The sequence below is a fragment of the Pagrus pagrus genome, assembly GCF_965226575.1.
Source record: "Pagrus pagrus genome assembly, chromosome: 15".
Classification (NCBI taxonomy): Eukaryota; Metazoa; Chordata; class Actinopteri; order Spariformes; family Sparidae; genus Pagrus; species Pagrus pagrus.
The window spans coordinates 16,232,534-16,253,748 of NC_140199.1; the positions used below are offsets into that span (position 1 = coordinate 16,232,534).

Here is a 21,215-nt window from a genome sequence, read left to right on the forward strand (position 1 = left end):
AATGGAAATACTTAACTTCCGACTGGATAACTCCACCAATTAATAAAAAGCCAGAGGAAGCTGCATATAATCTTATAAACTGCCTCCAGTGATGTCACTCAGTTGCAATGTGGGTAATATCACTAGGTAAAGCAGTCTGCTGGTCTATACTACTCCTATAACGCTGTTGGACTCGTTATGCACAGTTTATAAACAAATTAACAAAATTGATACAGCAGAACCCCCAACAATCTTCTTCCCTTTCAATACCTGGCTCACATTACCCACAATACAGCTGAGTTACATCACTGGGGGCAATGTATCCGATTATTTGCAGTTTTCCTCTGGAGCTACAAAAGACTTTAAAGTGCTTTTTTGGTTTTTTTTTACATTTGCAGTCGTCCTCCTGTAAGACCTGTAAACACACTTTAATGTGTCAAATTGGTGGCGTTAGCCTTTAAGTATAGTACTCGTGTAAATGTACTCAAGTGCTGCACAATTCATGCAATATAAGCTAAATTGCAGTTATTATTACTTGATAAAGGTAAAAATGTGTGATAAACATTATAATGAAGCACTGTGGTGCTGCAGAGACGTCCTGGTCTACAAATCCTGTTCTACAGATGTTTGTTTGGTACAGACCCCAAGAAATGTCACATCATTATAATCAATAAGAGTTTGTCAGTGAAAATGAAAATTATGATCCAAAAGTTATCATTCCTACCTATTGTGACTCATAGCGCAGTTGTAATATCTGTCAAAATAATTGCAGTGTGACTTTCTTTCCATATCGCGCAGCCCTAATGTGCGTACCTAGTTACATTCCATCACTGTGGGATTGACACTTAGATTGGCATGCTAAGAAAATAGGAAGGTAATTATTCAACATCTGAAACATCTAAATAGTGATGCACGGCCGCTGCTGTGCTGTAGTCGAGCACACTGTTCTTATACGTTACGTTTACATAGTCAGGCATGGATGATAACAGGAGGAAGGGGATGAAGAACTGCACCTGATCCAGTTATATGAGCTGTAAACAGCAGGCTTGTGGTGACAGTTTACTGATTTACATTCAATGCTGTGTGCTCAGTTTCAAGTCACTTCCAAGCAGTTTTGAATTTAGATGATGAGACTCTGCAGCAGGCAAAAACTCTAATGTTCCAGTCAGAGAGAGTCTGGCAGAGCTCATATCGATGGAAGCATCTGAAACTAAAAGATCTCTGATGGGTTTGGACTCACAGAGCAAGCGTTGGTTTGTGCACAAAACCAGAGGGAAAACCACATATCAGAGAATACACTAATGCATGCCTGCAGGAGTGAGCGGTAACTCAGTGCTCGTGCATGTTAAAACAGAAACTAACATGGAGTCAAATGTTTTTAAAAAAGGGGGAAAAGACAACTATTTGCTCAGGTTGAGACATAATCTGGACACTTTGCTGATGTGATGAGGTGGGACAGGAGGCTGTGACAGTAAGGGGATAATCACTGGAGAGAAAGAACAAAGTCAAATGGAAGAGGGAAAAAAACTCATTATGTGGGAAAGAAAACAGTTGTGTGTTAATTTCATGGACTGCTTCAGCGTGCCAGAACAGGTGACAGAAGGGGAGCTGTCCAATATGCAAGTAAGGAGTCCCCCCCCCCCGTCAGCTTCGTCGGTGAGAATGAAATAAATAAACAATGAATGGTCCACTCTCCTCGCGCGCCTCATCCCATCTCATGCATGGCTGCCAGTAATGGTCTACTGGGTGTCAGCTTTTATTGGCACGGCACAAAGCAAGTGCCAAGGGCTCGGCGGCTCGACTCCCCGCCGCAGACTCGGCCTGTGGATAAAAGCAAGCAAAATGCCCCAGTCGAGCTCAGAGACATAGTCATGTTGGGCTGGAACGAGGAAGTGCAGTGGAGAGGGGAGGGACTCAGGGCGCAGCTCCATGGGGCCGCCGCGGCGCTGCGACCTTCTGCACATGGAGCCGGGGAGAGTTGGAAGAACTTCATACTGCAAACTCAAGGAATAGCAGGTAAAGTGACTTCCACCGCGCTTTTCAGCTCCACTCTTATCTTAAAGGCTAAATCAAGACCTCTAAAATGAGCTCGTGTCTTCTCAGGGTTTTTAGGAGACGTTTGCACCTGACTGGAAAAGACTTTCCTTATAGTTTCGGTGCAGGTGCGCCGCAGCATCACATCCCGTTTAGTGCGCGTTATTCTCTGCTGGTACAGGACATGTAACGGATTAACAATCCAGACTACCTTTTAGAATTAAATAGAGGAAAATAAGTTCATTTTCACACTTTATTTTGTTTCTAAATAGCCAGAAATTTAACAGAAATAGGGGAATGTTCCCCATTTTCCATGCGTCTTTTTCTTTTGGGAACATATGGATAAATTATTTCCTAATCTCTTAAATTTCTGTAAAAATATTAACCTGATTTATAAGATTTCCTGCTAATTATCCACGGATTTCTTTATAATTTTTAGATGTTTAACGCGTTTTTACATTCCTGTTATAGCACCTGTTGCAACAGATGTGCGCACTCAGTAAACTTCAGATAGTCCCTCTCTCTCAGTTTGAGCCTGAATCCTGAAATATTAAAAGACGAATTTACAAAAAAAAAAATAAAGCTTGTCGTGAAGATGTATATTTTTCGGGACCAAACAAACCGTGTGTGAAGAAATGTGTAGCGCTGCTTGAACAGGAAATCATTACGCACACACCAACGCTGTCTCTCGTGTCTCATTTCAGTTAATAATCGATAAATCTGATAATGTCTCGTACCGTTAATCTTTGTTTTCACCTGTTGGAGCCACAGTCTCGGTTGTTAAACGTCTGTGTGAAGAGAAGGGGAAAAAAAAGGCACATACCTAATGTAGGCAGGACTTCTAAAACTTTTTACACTGCTGACACTGAGCTGGAAAGTTGTTCATCAACGCCCTAACGAAAGAAACAGAAAGATTCACTGTCACACTTGTGGAGGAAATAAAAGTGTTTGTCGCAAAACCTGAAAAAAAAAAAAATGTTTTTAGGCCACATTGGCTTTTGATCCAATTAAAATAAAATTCAGCTAAAACGTCATAATTTTAGCTTTAAAAGTGGCGTTTGTGTGATGAAGTCAATGAGTCTAAAACTGTGAGCAACCATCTTCATTTTATGTCATCTGCTTTAGTAAGCATGAACGCAGCTGAAGTTTACTTATTTTTCTCTGAGTGTGAAACATTTCAGGGAAGTTAAATATTCTGTAAATTCACTCAAAATCCAACTGACATGCAAATATTAAACACAAACTAACAAAAACACGTTTGATTTCAGATGTTAGATCGACTTAAAACTCGGAAAGGAACCCCGGTACCTGCACAAATAGGACTTTTTCATAGCTCGCTTGGAAAGAGAAGTGCTGAAACTGCTGCAAATCTGTCTGTAGATACATCATCTTTCTTGTCAGTAGAAACAGAAGTAGGAAGGGGTGAGGAGGAGGAGGAGGAGGGGGGCAGAGGAAGGCAGACAGTTATTAAAATGATTGTACTGTCTGAATAGCAGAGTAGTGAAGTGTGTCAGATGCAAATGAAGGAAACTTCTCTTCGGTGCACCTTTACTCTCCCCTCACCCCCTCGATAGGCTCCCCGAACACATCCGCTAACACTATCTACCCACTTACACCCATACATTTCATGAATTACTGATGAGAATCTCCATGTGTGCATATGAACAAAGGTGACCATGCACCACATTGCTTGCCAGTGTAGGATAATCTCCTCTCCTAATGGTTGATAAGAAAGCGCCCACAGCTTCATTACTCCTCATGAAACCCACAAGAGTGAAAAACATTAATTCAGATATTTTCATTAATCATCAGAAAGACTGATCGTAGCTGTCTAAAGTGGAAACTTTTAGTGTGAGTGTGAGTATGAATTATTTGAATTATGAATCATATTGTTTGTGTGTGAAATCAGAGTGAGGTCAGCGATAATGTGCCACGAAACTGGAGTCATAGAGTGATGATAAAGCACGCTTATTGATGTATTAAAATGCTGTAACATGTTTTATTGCAGCCAAAAGTCTAATTGGCATAAGCAGAAACGTGCAGATATTTGATATGAGCTTCCTTGGCCACTTTCTAATTTTTTCTTAATAGGGTTTCATCATTTCATTAAAGGTTACAGATTTTATAGACTTACACCATAATGTTGAATTATTACTAAAAAAAAATGTAAATAAAATGAATTTTAATGACACAAAACTCATTTCAAACACTTGAGAAATGTCTTTTTGGGACATTTTCTTGGGACATTTGTTTCTTCCTGTATATTCCAGTTTTTATTAATTTTAATTGTGTGTTATGTATCTTATTCATACACACACACACACGCCAGTGTTTAAGCTTCCTTCTGGGTATCCAAACTTTGCTGGTGTGGTCCCTCAGTATCTGTTAACGGTTTCGTTGTTTCTCATCTCCACCCTGCTCCCTGGTGTAGCTTTTACATCTCACTATGAGAAGACGCCTCTAACCTTCCCCCCCTTAAACACACCACCACCAAACACACACACAGGAGGGGGACCGAGAATTCTGTCAACCCACAAGCCTCTTCCTGCCTCTCCTCACTTGACGTACTCAGACCAAAACTTTTCCAGTACCCCTGCGCTGTATGTTAGAAGTCTTTTCTGTGACTTCCATTTCACTGGCTGAAAGATTCCACCTGCCCCCAGTTCATACACACACACACACACACACACACACACACACACACACATACACACGCACACCCACCAACGGGGGTACAAAAAAATCCTGCTATTTTTATCATTTCTGTTTGATTTGATTAAATTAAAAAAATAAGGCACATTGTCTGAAGATGGAGGTACAACTAAAAACAATATGGGAAAAGTTTTTTAAAAAGTAACAAAAATATCTGTAACATGCAGAAATTGAAGACAGCATGATAACGGTATCACTTTGGGTTGAAGCTAAGATGCTACTTCCTGGTTATTCTTCATGCACCTTACTTTCCACATGCCTACGCAAGTGGGTTGTGACTGAATGTAGGAACTCTCGTTTTTTATTTCTGTCGAAGCCCCCACACCAACGCATCCGTGTTTCCCCTCGCACCATCTGCCCAGAAAAAAGGGCACATGAGAATATACCCCCCTCTGCCCCCAACCTGCAAACTCCAGATGCTGAAGAACGCCGCTGCAGAGTCGTAGTTCAGCAGAATAACACGCAACACCCCTGTGTTGTGCTGAACAAATCATCTGCACCAGTGACCTTTGCCCCCCTCCTCCTCCTCCGCTCACACTTGCATCCTGGGCGTCTTCGAGCTCCTGACTTGACTCCGCAGAATACTGTGCGTTGCGACAGAGCGGCCCCGTCGCTTCCCACTATTTGTTCCAAATGTGTGGAGCCATCTGTCAGTAAAACAGGAAGGCCTAGGTTCCCCTTCTCCCTTGGGCTTGTTTCTCTATTTTCGGGAGCTTCACTTCTCCCTGAGTGGCTGCTTGGACTGGGCAGCGGCCCCACCAAGGGCTTCTTGAAGTGGCGGAGCTGGGGCTGAGGCTGTCGGGCCCATCTGCTGCAGGCTTGAGGGCCATCCATTATTAATGGGGCCACGAGCACTGGTGACTCCTCAGATATTCAGCCCTGGCCAAAGGATTGCTTCAAAAAAATAAATAAAGAGAACTTCTCTGTCCTTCGGCCTGCTTTTCTGCCTCTCCTCTTTTCTGTGCACCTTCCTGTTGCGTTTGCTTCTCTGACTCTTGCCCTCCCTTTGCTATCTTCATCTCTGCCTCTATCTATCTCGCTGCTCTTCTGTCTTCTTCTCTCTCTCTTTGTTTCTCATTGTGGCTTCCATGCGTCTGTGCTCAGGCCACGGGCTCAGCGATGCATGCTCAGTAAATTAGAGAGAACATGAGCGCCGATCAGCTGGGCACGGCAAACACCCGCATCTTCGTGACCCGGGGCCAGTTAATTTTCTGCTTAATTTTGCGGCAGTCAGTTTGCATTTTTGGATGATTACGTGGCAGGAAATTAACAATAAATAACAAATGTGGTCTGAAAGCCCATTCCCAGCAACCCCCGCGCTACCAGCGGGCCCCCATCAGCCGGAGCCAAGCCGCTCTCCAAGCTCAGTCTCTCTGTCAGACTTGTAATGAAAATGTCTGTAATTCTTTGTAATGTAATGTGGGGGACAGTGGTGCGTCCGCTGCTGTGACAAGAGTGATCTCACTGAGGTGACAAAGTCACGCCGAGAAGTACACTCTTTACTCCACTCTAGCTTTTTATAATGTTGTTTCTTCAGCCTGCACTTGATTAAACTTACACACATCTACATCTCTTTCTCTCTCCCATTAGAGTACTTGCACCGCATGGAGACAGAGGAGGCCCAGGAAATGGCCCAGATGCCAGGTAAAAGACTACCTACTGCATGATTGAGCCGTAGAGTGCGAAAGGTAGATACAATAGGCCCGCAAACAGGCTCTTACATCAGCCGGAGGTAATTTTGCTGCCCCCGAATGAGACACGTCGAGGGGTTGCGTGGTGAGTGATGGGTGTTTGCTGGTGTGTGTCTCCCCAGGCAGGGACAGCCCCCCTGCCAACGAAGCGTCCGAGGAGGCGGAGGAGCCCATGGCCGTCCCTGAGGACCTGTCAGCCAGCTCCACCCACCAGCAGAACAACAGAGGGGACAAAGGTACGAGGCAGCATCTCAACAAACGCACCCACAGAACATCACTGATGCTTGTGTAAGTTAAAGGGGCACTATGTAGTTTTAGAGAAGAATTTTTACAATATCAATGAGGTAATGATACAAAATCCGCCAAATATAAACAAAGTAACAAGTTTTCTTTTGATTAAAATTTCTTTCCCAAAACTACATAGTGCTCCTTTAAGAATAAACAAGTCTTAAGTGTGTGATTGCTACATTAGGGTTGAGTGTATCCCATGAAGCAGCAACCAGAATGAGTCAGAACCACTGTAGTGCCTTTCCCAACACTAATGTATTCATTCCCAAAGCATCCAATTCAGTAAAACGGCTAAATGAAAGTAATGTCAGTATCAAAAGCAAAACATATATATTAAAAAAGGCATAAAAAATGTTTTCATAACTAAATCCCATACACATCCAGTGGGAGATATTTGCCGTTCCAAATCCCTTGGAAAAATTAATTTAAAGCTGCAAAGAGACACATTTAGGTCATTGGCAAATTAGGTAAGAAAAAAAAAATCCCTTTGATCCATGGCATGTCATTAATAAGCCGAATCTTAAGGAATAGCTAATGTGGCCTTGATTTGAGTTTGTGAACATCAAGCCAGGGAATATCATGGTGAAAATAAGGATGAAGCATGCTAGGGGGATTCACATCGGCGGCGTATATTTATCTCAAGTCTCCTAACGTGGGTGGCTGGTGAAGAAACAGGAAACGTTCAAGGTGTCATTACTGGTCTTTGAAAGCTAACTGGTTTTACAAGACAGCAAGATGAGACATGTAAAACACAGTTTTCATAGGATAAATAATATAGGTTAATAATATATATAATAAAATATATTATTTAGCTTATTATCACTGATTATTCATGAAATTCACAGCTTGTTAACACTTTAATATGCCCACTCCAAAATGTTAGGGAGCATCTTAGCTTTGAGGATGCATTCAGATCAGGTGAACCCATTTAATTATTTATTTTATTAATTTAATTAGATCTTAACCAATCACAACAGTAGCAAGAGGAAATAAATGCATAAAGAATAAAAGGGTTTGAGAAAATGTTAAAGATTAAAGATGTAAAATGTGCTACTCAGGATCATGAAAATGTGGATTATTTCATAATATCAGGACAAAAAAATTTACTTCATCGCAAAAAAAACCCGACAAGAATGACAGCTGACCATCCTACCGGTGTTTTTCCACTCATCCAGATAACGGCAAAGATTAGCAGCACACAGTCAAAAATAAAATGTCAGAGGAAACTGAAATAGGATGTGTAAGAGTTTCCTAAGAAGAACTTGCCATCAGGCAGTTTCAACACTCCAGGAGATAAAGACTTCAGGAACAGGGCCAAGCTCAGAGAGAGATCAGCGCATCACTACACCACATAGGTCACGCACCTGCACACACACACACACACACACACACACACACACACACACACACACACACACACACACACACATACATACATACACACACAGACACATGCTTACTCACAAAGGATCTCTGTTTGAGCTGTGTGGCGCCGAGCTCAGCACAGGCAGGGAAGTGTTGAGCTGCGATGTCATCAGAACAATTAAAACATGGTAAATCGAGTTAGGGAGCGTCTGTAGAGCCATGTTTTATTTGACTGTGTACATCTCATCTCAGTCATCTGATGGATGTTTAGTACAATTAAAAAAAAAAAAAAGGTAATAGTCAGAAAGCAGATGATTTAAATGTTTGACTTACATCAGTGGTGATAAAGAAACTAAAGAGGCCACAGTTGACGTTGTGGATGTATGAGCTTGAGTTTCTGTTCATTCCCTGAACGGTAGGATCACTTCACATGTGCCTATATAGGGACAGAGAAAAAGAGCCCAAAGTGCGAAAGAAGGGAAGTGCAAGTATCTGGTACATCTATGCATCGCTGCTTCTGTGATAAAAGCCAGAGTGAGTTATAATTATCACCCAGGATCATGTGCTGCTCAGTTCTCTGTCGTGAAAAAAAGGCAAGAAGCAGGGGGACTATATGTGGGACACGGGACCTCGAAGTATCGAAAGCTAAAAACCTCAAAACCTAGGTTGTTTCCTGTTACAAATAAGTCTTCACAGCCTGGGATCAGCATTGTTGCTGCACATTTACCACGCTACAATCCACACACAAATGACTCAGAGCATGTCCGAGGTTTTTAACGCTAAGTGAAGCCTATTCTGGCTCAGTATGTTCAGTAAATTGCCACCAAAATGTGAGCTAAATTAATGGGTTTGTTTTGAGTGTCTTAAAGTGGAAATAAGCACAGAGACATATTTGGTTTAAGTCACAAGGCCGTAAGATGACCTTCTCAACATCCCAGTGAAACGATTTCTCTTTCACTTTCAGTGATTCAGACGGAGCTTTTGCTATTTCAGAAACCTGAGACAAAGGGGGAGACTGAGCTGAGTCTAGTTCCCGAAAACATGGAGGCGAGTTTTTTTTTTTCAAGTGTGAGGGGAAAAGCAGGCTGTTTTTGGTGTTCCTGCAAGTCGTGTTGAGTGTGTTGCTAGCGTGGTTTAACACATGTGGTTCCACTATCTTGCACACAGGGTTATTTTCAGGCAGTGAGAGCAGCACTAGTCAGTAACAGGAACCTCCAGCAGGCTCCCTGTGTTTCCACACTGCAGAACTACAACACGCTTGCTAAGTCGTCTCCAATCTGCCATCGACGTCCATCAGTATTGCTTGATTATTTCTTTTTATACAAAAATGCTTCTTTAACACTAATGCTACAGATTTTTTAAGTTAATCACGTCTTTCAGTATTTGTCATTGTCTCCTTCTCAGCTACAGAATGAGTTACTCCAATCTGGGCATTAGATCAACATTATAACTGTTTTATTGCACCCTTTTTTGTTTGTCTACGTTGTGATCTGACACTTGCTTCCCAAAACGAGCAAATCAGGATGTGTGACAGTGACAAACATCATGTAAAGTAAAAAGCCTTCTTCCTTCTCCCAATTCAGTCACAACTTCCCCATATCCATGAGAAGTGGGTGGCAGCCCGGCGTTCATGGTTCCCTTCTGTCTGCTTTAGCCGGCTGATAACCTCGCTGGTGTATTCAGTGTTTTAGGAACTGACAACCAAGATAAACATAAAGGTTTTTTAGTGCATTGTTCCAGAAATAAACGACATATGCAAAATGCCAACATACACCTGCTTTTGGGTTCAAATTGAGGAGTCATTCCTGGATCACTGACTACATTCCCATGTCCAGATAAATGCCTCTTTTGCCATTACTGGGTGACAATAGTCTAATGAAGCCTTTTGATTGGTACAAAATTTCACAACTCCCTGTTGACAGTAGAAAAGTACCTCACTTACTCAGAATATTCTGTCATTCAGAGGTTTTGTGGCTACAACCATAAATGATTTAGGAGGGTTGAGAGTTTTGCTTTCGAGCCCTGTGATATGCAAATTGCACAAACTTGATCACTTGCCATTAAAAAAAACCCCCTCTAGTTTAATTTCTTTCCACTTACATAATCATTAAAGTGCATTTGCCTGACTGAAAGAACCTTGGTGGTTCAGGTGAGAAATTCACACACACGTTTGCAAAGTTTACAAAAATCTCCAAAAAGATGACTCCGGCTGCTTCGTGCAGGTGGTATTTCTCTTTTCACTTCCGCAAACGTAGTGAGTAAGACACGTGCACATTTCATAAAATGTCACGTAAGGTATAAACGTGTTAAGTCTGTGATTCCCAACCCCTGGGGCGTACCTATGCCGTTGCTTGGAAAATGTGGTAAGGTTGTGAGGCAGCTAAAGTAATTTAAAGGTTAAAAAAAAAAACCTGAACACCACATGTTGAGAGTGTGTGTTACTGAGTGAGCAGTTAACTTTAAAAGAACAGGTAATGTTAGCAAAAGTGATGGATAAGTAGGTAAAATAGATGACATTAGCTGAAGTAACATAGTGAGAATAAAATTAACTTAAAGTAACAGATAAATAGTTGAAGTTAGCTTTAAGTAGGCTACTGGATAAATGGTTAAATAAGGTAACCTTAGCTAAAATTAACAAATACTTACAGAGACATGGTTAAATGGATTACAAGTGAAATACAGGTAGTTCACAGTGATGGATAAATAGTAAAATAGCTTAAAGAAATGGACACATAGCTAAAATAGCTAGTTAGCTTAATTTAATAAATAAAAAGTGAAGTAGTTAAGAGGGATTAGATGAATAGTGAAAAATCTAAAAGTGATGGATAAATGGGGACTTAAAATTGGTCAAATTTAAGGAAAAACAAAGAACAGTTTGATAAGAGTAATGTAGGAATGGTTCAATAAATGGTAGTGTAGGTGAGGAGGTACTTTCACTTCATCTGACAGGTTATATGACTATAAAGCTTAAGCTAAACTCCTAAATGAAATGAACAGCATAATGCAGTGATAATAGTTTTGTGCTGAAATATAGTAGATCCCCACCTAAATGCATCATTTGCCTTTGTGCATTGTAATTAGGCCTGTCTTTTGGTTGTGTAGTATATTTGGTAACTATTCACTCACAGGTCTGTGTTGTAACTGTGAAGACTTTCCTTCCCTTTGCGTGCATGGCTGGTGTCTCCCTTATCTCTTCTGCTCAGCAAAAGACAGAGGTTTGTCCATTAATTTTTAACAGTTTAACAGATGAGCAGATTGTTGGTCATGCAACAGCGAATAAAAAAAAAAAATGCGTGGAGATGGACTATCGGATTATGTGACTTGGATCGGAAAAGCGATCACAAACATCTCACGATCCTCTGTAAATGTCTCTCCACCCCGTGTTCTCTATAGGTCACTGTGCATTTGGGGATTTATGTTCCTGTGGTGGCTCTCGGTGAAACCAAGACTCCTAACTAAAAAAAAATAAAGTAAAACATGTTTCAGTTACAGGCTGTTTTACAATTCCTTTCCCGTGCTTCCCTTTCTGTCACTTCTCCATAATTCTTGGTATTTCAGTTAGACAGGCCCTCTTTCTGAAGCTTCCCCTTTTCCATAGATTCCTATATTTCATGATTTCCACTTCTTCCTCTTCAGTTGTACAAACAAGAGGTAGCGGCATGGGGAAATCAGGCTGTCACCGTGACATGCAAACCACAGGCTGGTAGCTGTGGGACTTGCATGATCTGTCAGTTGTTTCTAAAGCTCACTGGTGGGAAAATAAGGAGCTGGTAGTTCAACACAGAGGACACTTCTCTTTTTTTGATCATTTTGGGAACACCAGACCTCAAACAGAGACTTTGTCATTGTTCCACGAATAACAGTTACATTAACCCGTCATGCAGCATTTACTCTCTGCACTCTGAAAAGCTTGAAATCAGACTGATTAAGACCCCTCTAAATGGTGAAAAGCTCATGTGAGTGTGTCTTGCGTGCGCCTGTGTGTGTTCATCGTCCTCTGTTGTTCTGATAGACACCGCTGTCGTCCCTAGTTTCACACAGCTTCCTGTGTCTCTGTTTCCTGTTTATCTTGCTGTCATTTTTTCACCAAAGTGTGATGGTGTGAGATGATCTGTGCGTTTCTTCATCTCTTTGCTGACATCCTCACACATTACATGCTATCCACCTGTGTATCTTTATGAACTATATGCTACTTTAAAGAGAATAAACAGTTGCCGTGGGTTGATCTTATCTGATGTTTGTTGACTTTCCTCAGGTTATTTCGCAAAAAGGCCTAAAATAAGGGGAAGTTTTGAAGTTTTGATGCAGCATCCCGGTTAACAAGGGACATGTCGTATTGTGCTCTGAAGGAAGTTTGGTATTACAAAGCTGTCGTTGCTGCAGTTACATTTTTAGTATAGTTGCAATGCTATTACAGTGTTTCCCGAAGAGAAATAGGGAATGAACAAAACCATATTTACAACAATACCATACTGACTGAATCCAAAGAATAATACGAAAGATCAGTTTTATGCCTAAACAAACTAAATGAACAAACTTTCTTCATTTTCATGACTGAATAAACAAACTGACCTTAAAGGACAAACACAGTTTCATACTGTTTTACTTTGTTTATATGTGGCGGACCCTGCCACCTTTCCAGCTTCAAACAGTGTTCTGGGGGACTTATTTTCCTCTGAGAAAAGCTTGTTTACTCAGTTATGGAAACAATAAATATTTCTGAGATTTAATTATTACCTCATTAATATTAAAAGTATGAGTTTAACTTTCTTCTCCAAAACTACGTAGTGCCCCTTTAAATTGCTCAAAACATCTAAGTCTTTGTAAAATGAGTAATTGGGTGTTTTATTAGAGCAAGAAACGAAAAGAATGACATGGCATTTTATGTGTTAAATGTCATGTCTCATTCGGAGAAAAGAGGAAAAGGAAACGCGTGAGTAAAATTAAAAAAAGTTCATGAAACCATCCCACAAATACAAAAGGGCAAACAATAAGACAAAGACCAATTTAACAGTCACAACTGGTCAGGCACATGAGAAAATATCAAATAAAAAAAACAGTGTTTAAGAATAAATCTAAATAACTAGATACTAAATAAATCTAAATAAATGACTGAATGTTCAGTCCTACCAACAAAATAAGAGACTAATCTCAAAAAATCTTTTACATGTTTAGAAGTTCAGTTCGGCAAAGTGGATTTCATGACCCAACATCTATAAGGAACATTCATTCATTCAGTGAGGACAGACAGAAAGGTTCACAAAATCGTTTGACTCTTCTATTCTGAAGCCTTTCAGACCAGAACAAAGGACAACTTTAAGGCTACATGACAGTGTTTCAATAAGCAGCTCTATCTGTTCTCCTGTCACAGCATCAATATCACACTGATAAATTGCCCATCTTTAGTGTATAACATCATGAAAGAACCATGCTCGTATTCTAAACCGTGGCCCCCCCTTGCCCTCTTTTCCAGCCTGTAACATTAAAGTTGAGGCTCGCAGTGATGAGGAGAATGGGCTGGCCTGTGACATGAATGGCGTGGAGGAGGAGGAGTGCGCGGAAGACTTGCGCGTGATCGATGCCTCTGGGGCCAAGGTGAACGGCTCACAGCCGAGCCCCGAAGCAAAGGCCTTCTCCTCGGCCGGCGGTATCCGGCTGCCCAACGGGAAGCTCAAGTGCGATATCTGTGGGATAGTTTGCATTGGCCCCAATGTGTTGATGGTGCACAAGCGAAGCCACACTGGTAAGCCATCTGCAATACTTCTTGCCCTTCCTTTGCACCCATGTTCACTGTTAGTGTGAGAGGATGGATCAGGGGTAGAAAGATGTCTGCTGTGGCTCCCCCTCATGTTTAGAGCTCTTCTTTAGGCTTTAAATGGCAGAAATAAAGTGAGTGGTTGACTCCTGCTATTGTTTGGCATTAACACACGCAGTATATACTTTAGCTTTGTGTCTTCTTTGCCTACACACAAACATTAGCGATATAGTCATAGAAATAAACTGTTCTTATGTTTGCAGTCACCCTTATCCTCAGTAGTAGTTTCAATGGCATCCTTGCGTTTGGCTGTATGCATGTAGATCCTTCCTATCGTGCGTGAAATAGACTTTGAGCATGCCATTAGCATTCATTATTGTTCATCTAAATGACTCTGAATTACCACATGACAAGCAACAGTAACTGATCAAATTATTGTGCGAGAGAGACGAACTTGGTCCGAAAAAACATGCCCTCAGTCGAGAAACAGGATATCTGCTTCAATTAAATGGAATCTCTATGAACTGACAATTATCTGGCTATTAAAAGTTTTTCAAATTTCAAAATTGATATTCTATTGTAATGAAGCCAAACCAGTGGTGGGGAACATTTTTGAAAAAGGCACTTAACTGTCAAGCTTTAGAAACTAATGAAACTCAAAATGGAAGAAAGGAACACTAGACTAATGTAAATGCAAAAGAAAGTACAATAAAAGATATAATGAAGTGCCTCCTATTTAAATAGAAAATATTCTGTGGCGAGTCTTTGCTCCTGAAATGCATTTTTAATGAATTTCTTTTTTTATATATTTTTGCTGCTTCACTGGTGACTCTTATTTTATGGGGGGCCTTTGAAAAAAAAGCCATATTAAAACGTTCTCACAGAATGCCACAACACTCGGAGAGGCTGGATATTGGTTTATTCCAGAAGCGCTGATCAGGAAGACTGGCTCTCAACACAAAGTGTTTCCTTCGCTTTATTCAAATGAGGCTGAATTTGCATTGTGATGTGCCGCTCTTATTTTAGAGACGAAGAAGAGGAAAAAATGAGATTTTCAGATCAAATTGACCTAGGCAATGGTGCATTACGGAACTGGCAGGCTGAGTCTGAAAGGCTCTTGTTCGATCAGAGCGCCAGAAGTCGGTGGGGCAGGGGGAGCATGGAGAGATGGAGTGTCACTCTGCTGTGAAACCCTCCCGCAGGCTGCTGGATCGCTCTCTGCCCCGGAGGCGCTCCATCATCCGGCTTGTTCTGGCACTCGGGATGCTTGTAGTGCAGTGACCCCGCGTTCCCACAGCAGCAATACGCTTTTTCATCCACGTAGAGAAGACAAAGACTTTGCCTTTATCGTTGTCAGTGGAGGGATCAAACATAGTGAGATTAGGGAGAGTGGTGCAATCAAGAAAAATATTAAAAATCATGGACTGCCTGGTAGGGTACATAAGAAACATATGAAATTGTGTGCCAGTTATTCTTTTTCCTGTGTATTTCTTCTGCATCTCTCTGCAGTAATGTGCATCTGTTGTCTTCTTGTCCGCAGGAGAGCGTCCGTTCCAGTGCAGCCAGTGCGGTGCCTCGTTCACCCAGAAGGGCAACCTACTGCGTCACATCAAGCTCCATTCAGGGGAGAAACCCTTCAAGTGTCACCTGTGCAGCTACGCCTGTCGCAGGAGGGACGCCCTCACCGGCCATTTACGCACCCACTCGGGTGAGTATGGGAAGCTCACCCACACAGAAAACTGCTGGGTGGAAGCCTTTACAAAAGGCATGACACGCTCTGCAGTGCATATGCATTCAGTGCTCTATAAGGGGAAGTTGACAGGGTGTAGATGTGGTGTCACTTTTTTTTTTGCAAATGCTTTGCAGAAGTATGTGTTAATGAAAATTTCGGGTGTCAATAGTACACTTACAAAGCCTGCTCTAAATAGTTTAACAGAACGATAACCTGCTACATTTTTTTGCACACCAATTTCAACTTAAAACAATTTGCACTTCCAGCTGCCTTGACTAACAAAAATAAATGACAAAAATAAAAGTGAGCATTATGATCTCTGTGATGGGTTATCCATCTGAAATGCTTTGAACGTCTCCATAAGTTGATGTGTATTGGCATGAAAGTGAATGAATTGAAAAAGCAAAGGTTGCATCAAAAAGCTTACAATCTAGGGTAGCCTGTGCTTTAAGGATCAGACTGGAATTATTTAACATAATTCTTTAAAGGCTTAAATCAACAGTGTGTTAGTTCGTCTCACACTCGGCATTTTTCGACTTCGCTACTTTGCTTGTGACTGAGCTCCAAGTCCATTCATTCCTGCTGAAGACTTTCTTTAAAAACAGCTCACAAATATGTAGTTTCCTTTCTTTTAAAAGGCTGAGCAATTTCCAAAACTCCAAAAATCAAACATTACTCAAACTGGAGTTGGGAACTACTTTCAGCTGTGGATTAAGAAACACTTGCTACTGAGTATTTACAGCAGCAGGAATCGGGAAGTGACTACACCAAAAATAAACTACGGTGCTCATGTGCATAGTGATGATGAAAATGACACCCGCTAAAACAAAGTGGCTCGTTGAGGTCTTTTTTCTAGAGTTTTTGGTCTATACCAAAGAGGAATACAGGGCCGTTGGTCCCATATTATTTTATTCATTATTTGTATTTTTAACATTTTATTTATTCAACTGTTTATTTCGGAAAATTAACTGTCCTGGAGATGCCCCCTTCAGAAGCTGAATAAAGTTCACGCCCCCCACCCAACAATATTTATTAATAATTTACAATATTTGGGGAAGCACCTTTTAAAAAAAGAATCCAAGTTGAATTTTATTAAAATAAGGGTCAGCCCACTGAGCAATCATATCATTCAACTTTGTTTCACATCATATTTTCCCATACAACTCCTGCAGTGGCTCTTTGCCTCACTACAAAGACAGGAATAACCCTCTGTTGAGGAAAACATCAATTCCTTTTTTTTTTTTTTTTTGAGGAATCAGCTTAGAAAAACCCTCCATGCAAAGTTTTTTTTTTTGTAAAAATGTAAACTCCCCCAAGTTGTTTCCCAAATTCCCCCAAAATACAGAAGACATGACCTCAGTGACCTCAGTAGTAGCTACTGTACAGCCATGCCGATGCCATAATGAGAAGTTTTTGCACTGGAAAAATCACCTTTTTATCAAACAGTGTGGGCGGGTCAGCCAGGCCTTTTTCTTGGGTTTTCTGTCGATTAAGTGTTTGTAGCTGGTTCCCTTTTTCTTTGTCTCACCACTGTTCATACTGTTCAGGTTGTCTTTGTTTTTGTTCCATTCAAAAAGGGATATGTTGAAGCCATCTCTTCCTGTGTTTTTCCAGGAAAGCGCTTCCAAACAGACATCTAGCACAACAGATTAAATTAACTACTAATCATTATTGTGTGACAAACCCAAATATATTAATTTAATGCCGTGGGTCGTCACTTTGATAGCAGCCATCACACAGACGAATGTTCACTGACATAATAATTGACACAAATAATTTTTTCTGCAGTCGGAAAACCCCACAAGTGTGCTTACTGTGGAAGGAGCTACAAGCAGCGAAGCTCTCTCGAGGAGCACAAGGAACGATGTCACAACTACCTACAGTGCATGGGGCTGCAGAACAGCATCTACACAGGTTGGTGCCTCACGAGACACACACTTACAGTACCTTTCACCCAAATCTGATGACCTACTTTACCGGGAGAGCAGGACTCACTATGCATGTGTACCATCCTGTCAATGTTTGCTGTTAGTAAATGCTCCAACGGGTCAAACTATTCCCAATTCTGTTTAAATATAGGCTCATGCAGAAGTTCTTTAGCTTTTCAAAATAACTGCAGAGCTAATTAAGTCAATTAAGTCATGTCAGTAACAAGTTATGTATTTGTCCATATACTCAACGGTCACAGGTTGAATGAAAACACTATAAAATTCTTGAGAAACACATCCACACCTCATCTGTGAGCATGAACAGATTTACAGACCAAGTGCTTTACACGTGTCAGAATAGTCCGCTCTGTGCTCTGTGAGAAAGATACCGTCATGTGTTATCAGGCGCCAGTTCATCACTTTAAGCTAACAGGACAAACTCAAATTACTTTGACTCTGAAATCTACTTTTCTGTCTTGCTTTCCAGTAATAAAGGAAGAAAGCAACCAGAATGAGCAGAGGGAAGACTTAAGCCAGACGGGATCTGACAGAGCCTTGGTGCTAGACAGACTAGCTAATAATGTAGCTAAACGTAAGAGCACTATGCCACAGAAGTTTGTTGGTAAGGGCTGAAATCTGCTTCCTTTGTGTAAATACAATGTCGCTACTTTGGATGATAAATAAGTGTAACTGCTGCATCAATGAAAGCTACCTAGGTGAAGCTGCAGTGTGTTTTGTGTTCGCTAGTTTTGCATTTTTCTTTGCCACCCTGGATCTGCAGAATACATGCAGTGTAAAAGACAAAAGTCTATTTTTGCAGTTCAGCCTGATCAGGAAATGTGCCTTTAAATTGTTTAATTGCTGCTAGAAAAGACTATGATTTAATATTTAATGAGTGTTTAATCCTGTGTATTAATTTTACATTAAGATGATTAAAATCTCCATAACAAAAGAGGTGAAAAAGAAATATTAAGGAGCTGAGGGAAATGCTAGTCTCAGCCTAGAAATACCAACAGGTGACCAGAAAAAACGTGTCAGTCATTTTCAGACTCAGCTAGAGAGGAGCAGGCTCAGTGATAAGATGGTAAAATCACAGGATGTAGGTGAAAGCTTAAGTATAACTTTCACATTGCTCTTCTGTCTCTGTCTGGCCTCTCAGGTGACAAACGTCTGTCGGACCTCTCCTACGATGGAGGAGCAGGTGAGCTGATTCAGCCCCACGTCATCGACCAGGCCATCAACAGTGCCATCAGCTACCTGGGGGCTGAGTCGCTCCGGCCTCTGGTCCAGACCTCCCCGGCCTCCTCTTCCGATGTGGGCCTCAGCTCCATGTTCCCCCTCCACAAGGCGGCGCCCGACGGCCACACAGGGACGGGCATGTCAGCCAAAGACAGCGCAGCTGAGAACCTGCTGCTGCTCTCTAACTCCAAGTCTGCCTCCAGTGAGAAGGACGGCTCGCCCAGCCACAGCGGCCAGGACTCCACAGACACCGAGAGCAACAATGAGGATCGCCCAGGCGGGACGGCCCCCGGCCTCATCTACCTGACCAACCACATCACCTCTGGGGTGAGGAACGGCGTGCTCCCTCTGGTGAAGGAGGAGCAGCAGAGGCAGTACGAGGCCATCCGGGCCAGCATTGAGATGGCTTCCGAGGGCTTCAAGGTGGTGACGGCAGACGGGGAGCAGGTGAGGGCGTACCGTTGCGAACACTGCCGCGTTCTCTTCCTGGACCACGTCATGTACACCATTCACATGGGCTGCCATGGCTTCAGAGACCCCTTCGAGTGCAACCTCTGTGGTCACCGGAGTCAAGACCGATACGAGTTCTCCTCTCACATAACGCGAGGGGAGCATCGCTACTGAGCCCCGCCGATCGATTTCACACAGACAAACAAGTGTACATATGGAAAACATGCTACACACTCACTCATTGACATGCACCTAAAATAAATGCATATAAATACAAAACGTAAAATACATTGTTGATGTCTGAAAGTTGTGTTTTTTTATACAAAGTATGCATGTTTTTTGGACACAACCAGGGGTGATGGACTGGAGGGAAGAAGGGGACAGGAGGAGAGTTCACAAAGATACTAGAATGACCAGCTGTGGATTTGGGGAGGGGCCCATAGAGGATACTTACCCAAATATTATACTACGCCCCTGGACACAACTATTAAAAAATGCTTTTATTTTCATGCCGTGCTCAAAAGGAAGTAGTTCATCTGTCTGTGTGGAAGAAACAAAATAATATTCAGTGAAGACAACGCAAGTTACTCTGTCACATCCTTTTAAAACGTGTATTTACAGTTGCCTCATGTATAAAATGTATAAATGTGTCTTTTCTTTTGGAAACCAGGCAGCGACTTTTTTCTAGATTTAAAATAGAAAAGATTTCCAACCTTACATTCGCAAATAATATCTGTCATAAGTGTCTGAGATGTCAATAAAAGATTCCATACTGCAGTTTTCAGTGCAGGAAAACCCCATTTAAATGTTGGTATAAATACAATCAGAAGAAACTTCACAATCACTGTAGATAACCTTGCATTTCCTTCCAAAGTTTCAACCTGTTCTCGTATTTGTAATGACCTACATATTATTTATATCACAATTACATGCCTGTCTGTTTTTGTATTTATTACGGTGATCGATCTGTCTGTAGAGTAGTTAATAAAAGCTTCATCTGTCCAATTGTACTAAATGTTTTTTGAGGTGAAAACATGACTGCTGCTGGAAGTTATTTTTAGTTTTATCAAAAGAACTTGTTACCCTGTCCTAATGTTTCTTTCTGATGATGGCTATAAATTGTTTCATTCTCAAAATAAAGATGAGACATTTGAGGTTTGAAGGAGCTTTATGCTTGCATAAAATATCAATAAAGGATATTTTATATATGCACAAAGAGTCGGGACGTGTTTTATTTTACAGTGAATTGATGAAATTGGTAATGAATAAAGGCTTACTGCTGACAGACCTTTAGGTACGTGGATGTAGATATTTTAATAGGATAGTTTTTCTTTACCGGACTTGTCAAAGATTATGGAAATGTCCACGTTAAATTGTTCGAAGTCTGCCGTAAATTAAGGCCAGGCTCGTGAAAATGATTCCTGGCGTTAATGCAAACTTTCTCTGAGTTGTACTATACCGTCTGAAATGTGGAGATTTCATTTCACACTCTGGAACTTTCTGAAATAATTACATTTAGATGTCATTCAAGACGCTGCTCACTCCTACCTGTCAGGGAAGAGCCAAGAAGGAGTGAATGACTGGCATTTGAGTACAAAACAGAAAAAAACACTGAAAGAACATTTACAGTGAGAGGTGAATTAATAAACGCTTCTCCACATGCTGCACAATTTACATGTGTGGTTGTGAAGTACAGTAGATTTCCCTAAAAAAGCATCACATTTTTTCCCCCTCTTTTTTGTCATTATTAAGCATCATTTCCATGATTTCCAACTAAAAACATTCCTTCAGATCATATTAGAATTTACAATGGATACCAAACAGGCAGAGAATACACAGTTAACACATCACAGTGGCATTTGTCTGCACAGGGACCCTCGTGTTAAAATTGAGACATCAGGGGAGTACTGCTAGCATAAGCAGCATGCACACACAAAACAGACACTCGCACACACCAGCATGGCGACATGTGCCGTGTTCAGGACCTGAAGAGTCCTGCTGGTCCTCTGAGGAGCAGCAGCAGCACAGAGCTGGGACAGGGA

The 21,215-nt window shown here is 41.4% G+C and overlaps 1 protein-coding gene across 1 annotated transcript; it reads left to right on the top strand.

The window, feature by feature from the left end:
• Positions 1 to 1,713: 1,713 nt before the first annotated feature.
• On the top strand, positions 1,714 to 20,344 carry ikzf1 (IKAROS family zinc finger 1 (Ikaros); the record flags this gene model as incomplete). The annotated part of the gene is given in 9 exon segments (XM_084376598.1): positions 1,714 to 1,764; positions 1,767 to 1,995; positions 6,316 to 6,369; positions 6,539 to 6,652; positions 13,543 to 13,812; positions 15,365 to 15,532; positions 17,345 to 17,470; positions 17,972 to 18,106; positions 18,644 to 20,344. Coding segments are annotated over 9 exon segments (1,851 nt in total). The 3' UTR covers positions 19,348 to 20,344.
• Positions 20,345 to 21,215: the final 871 nt, after the last annotated feature.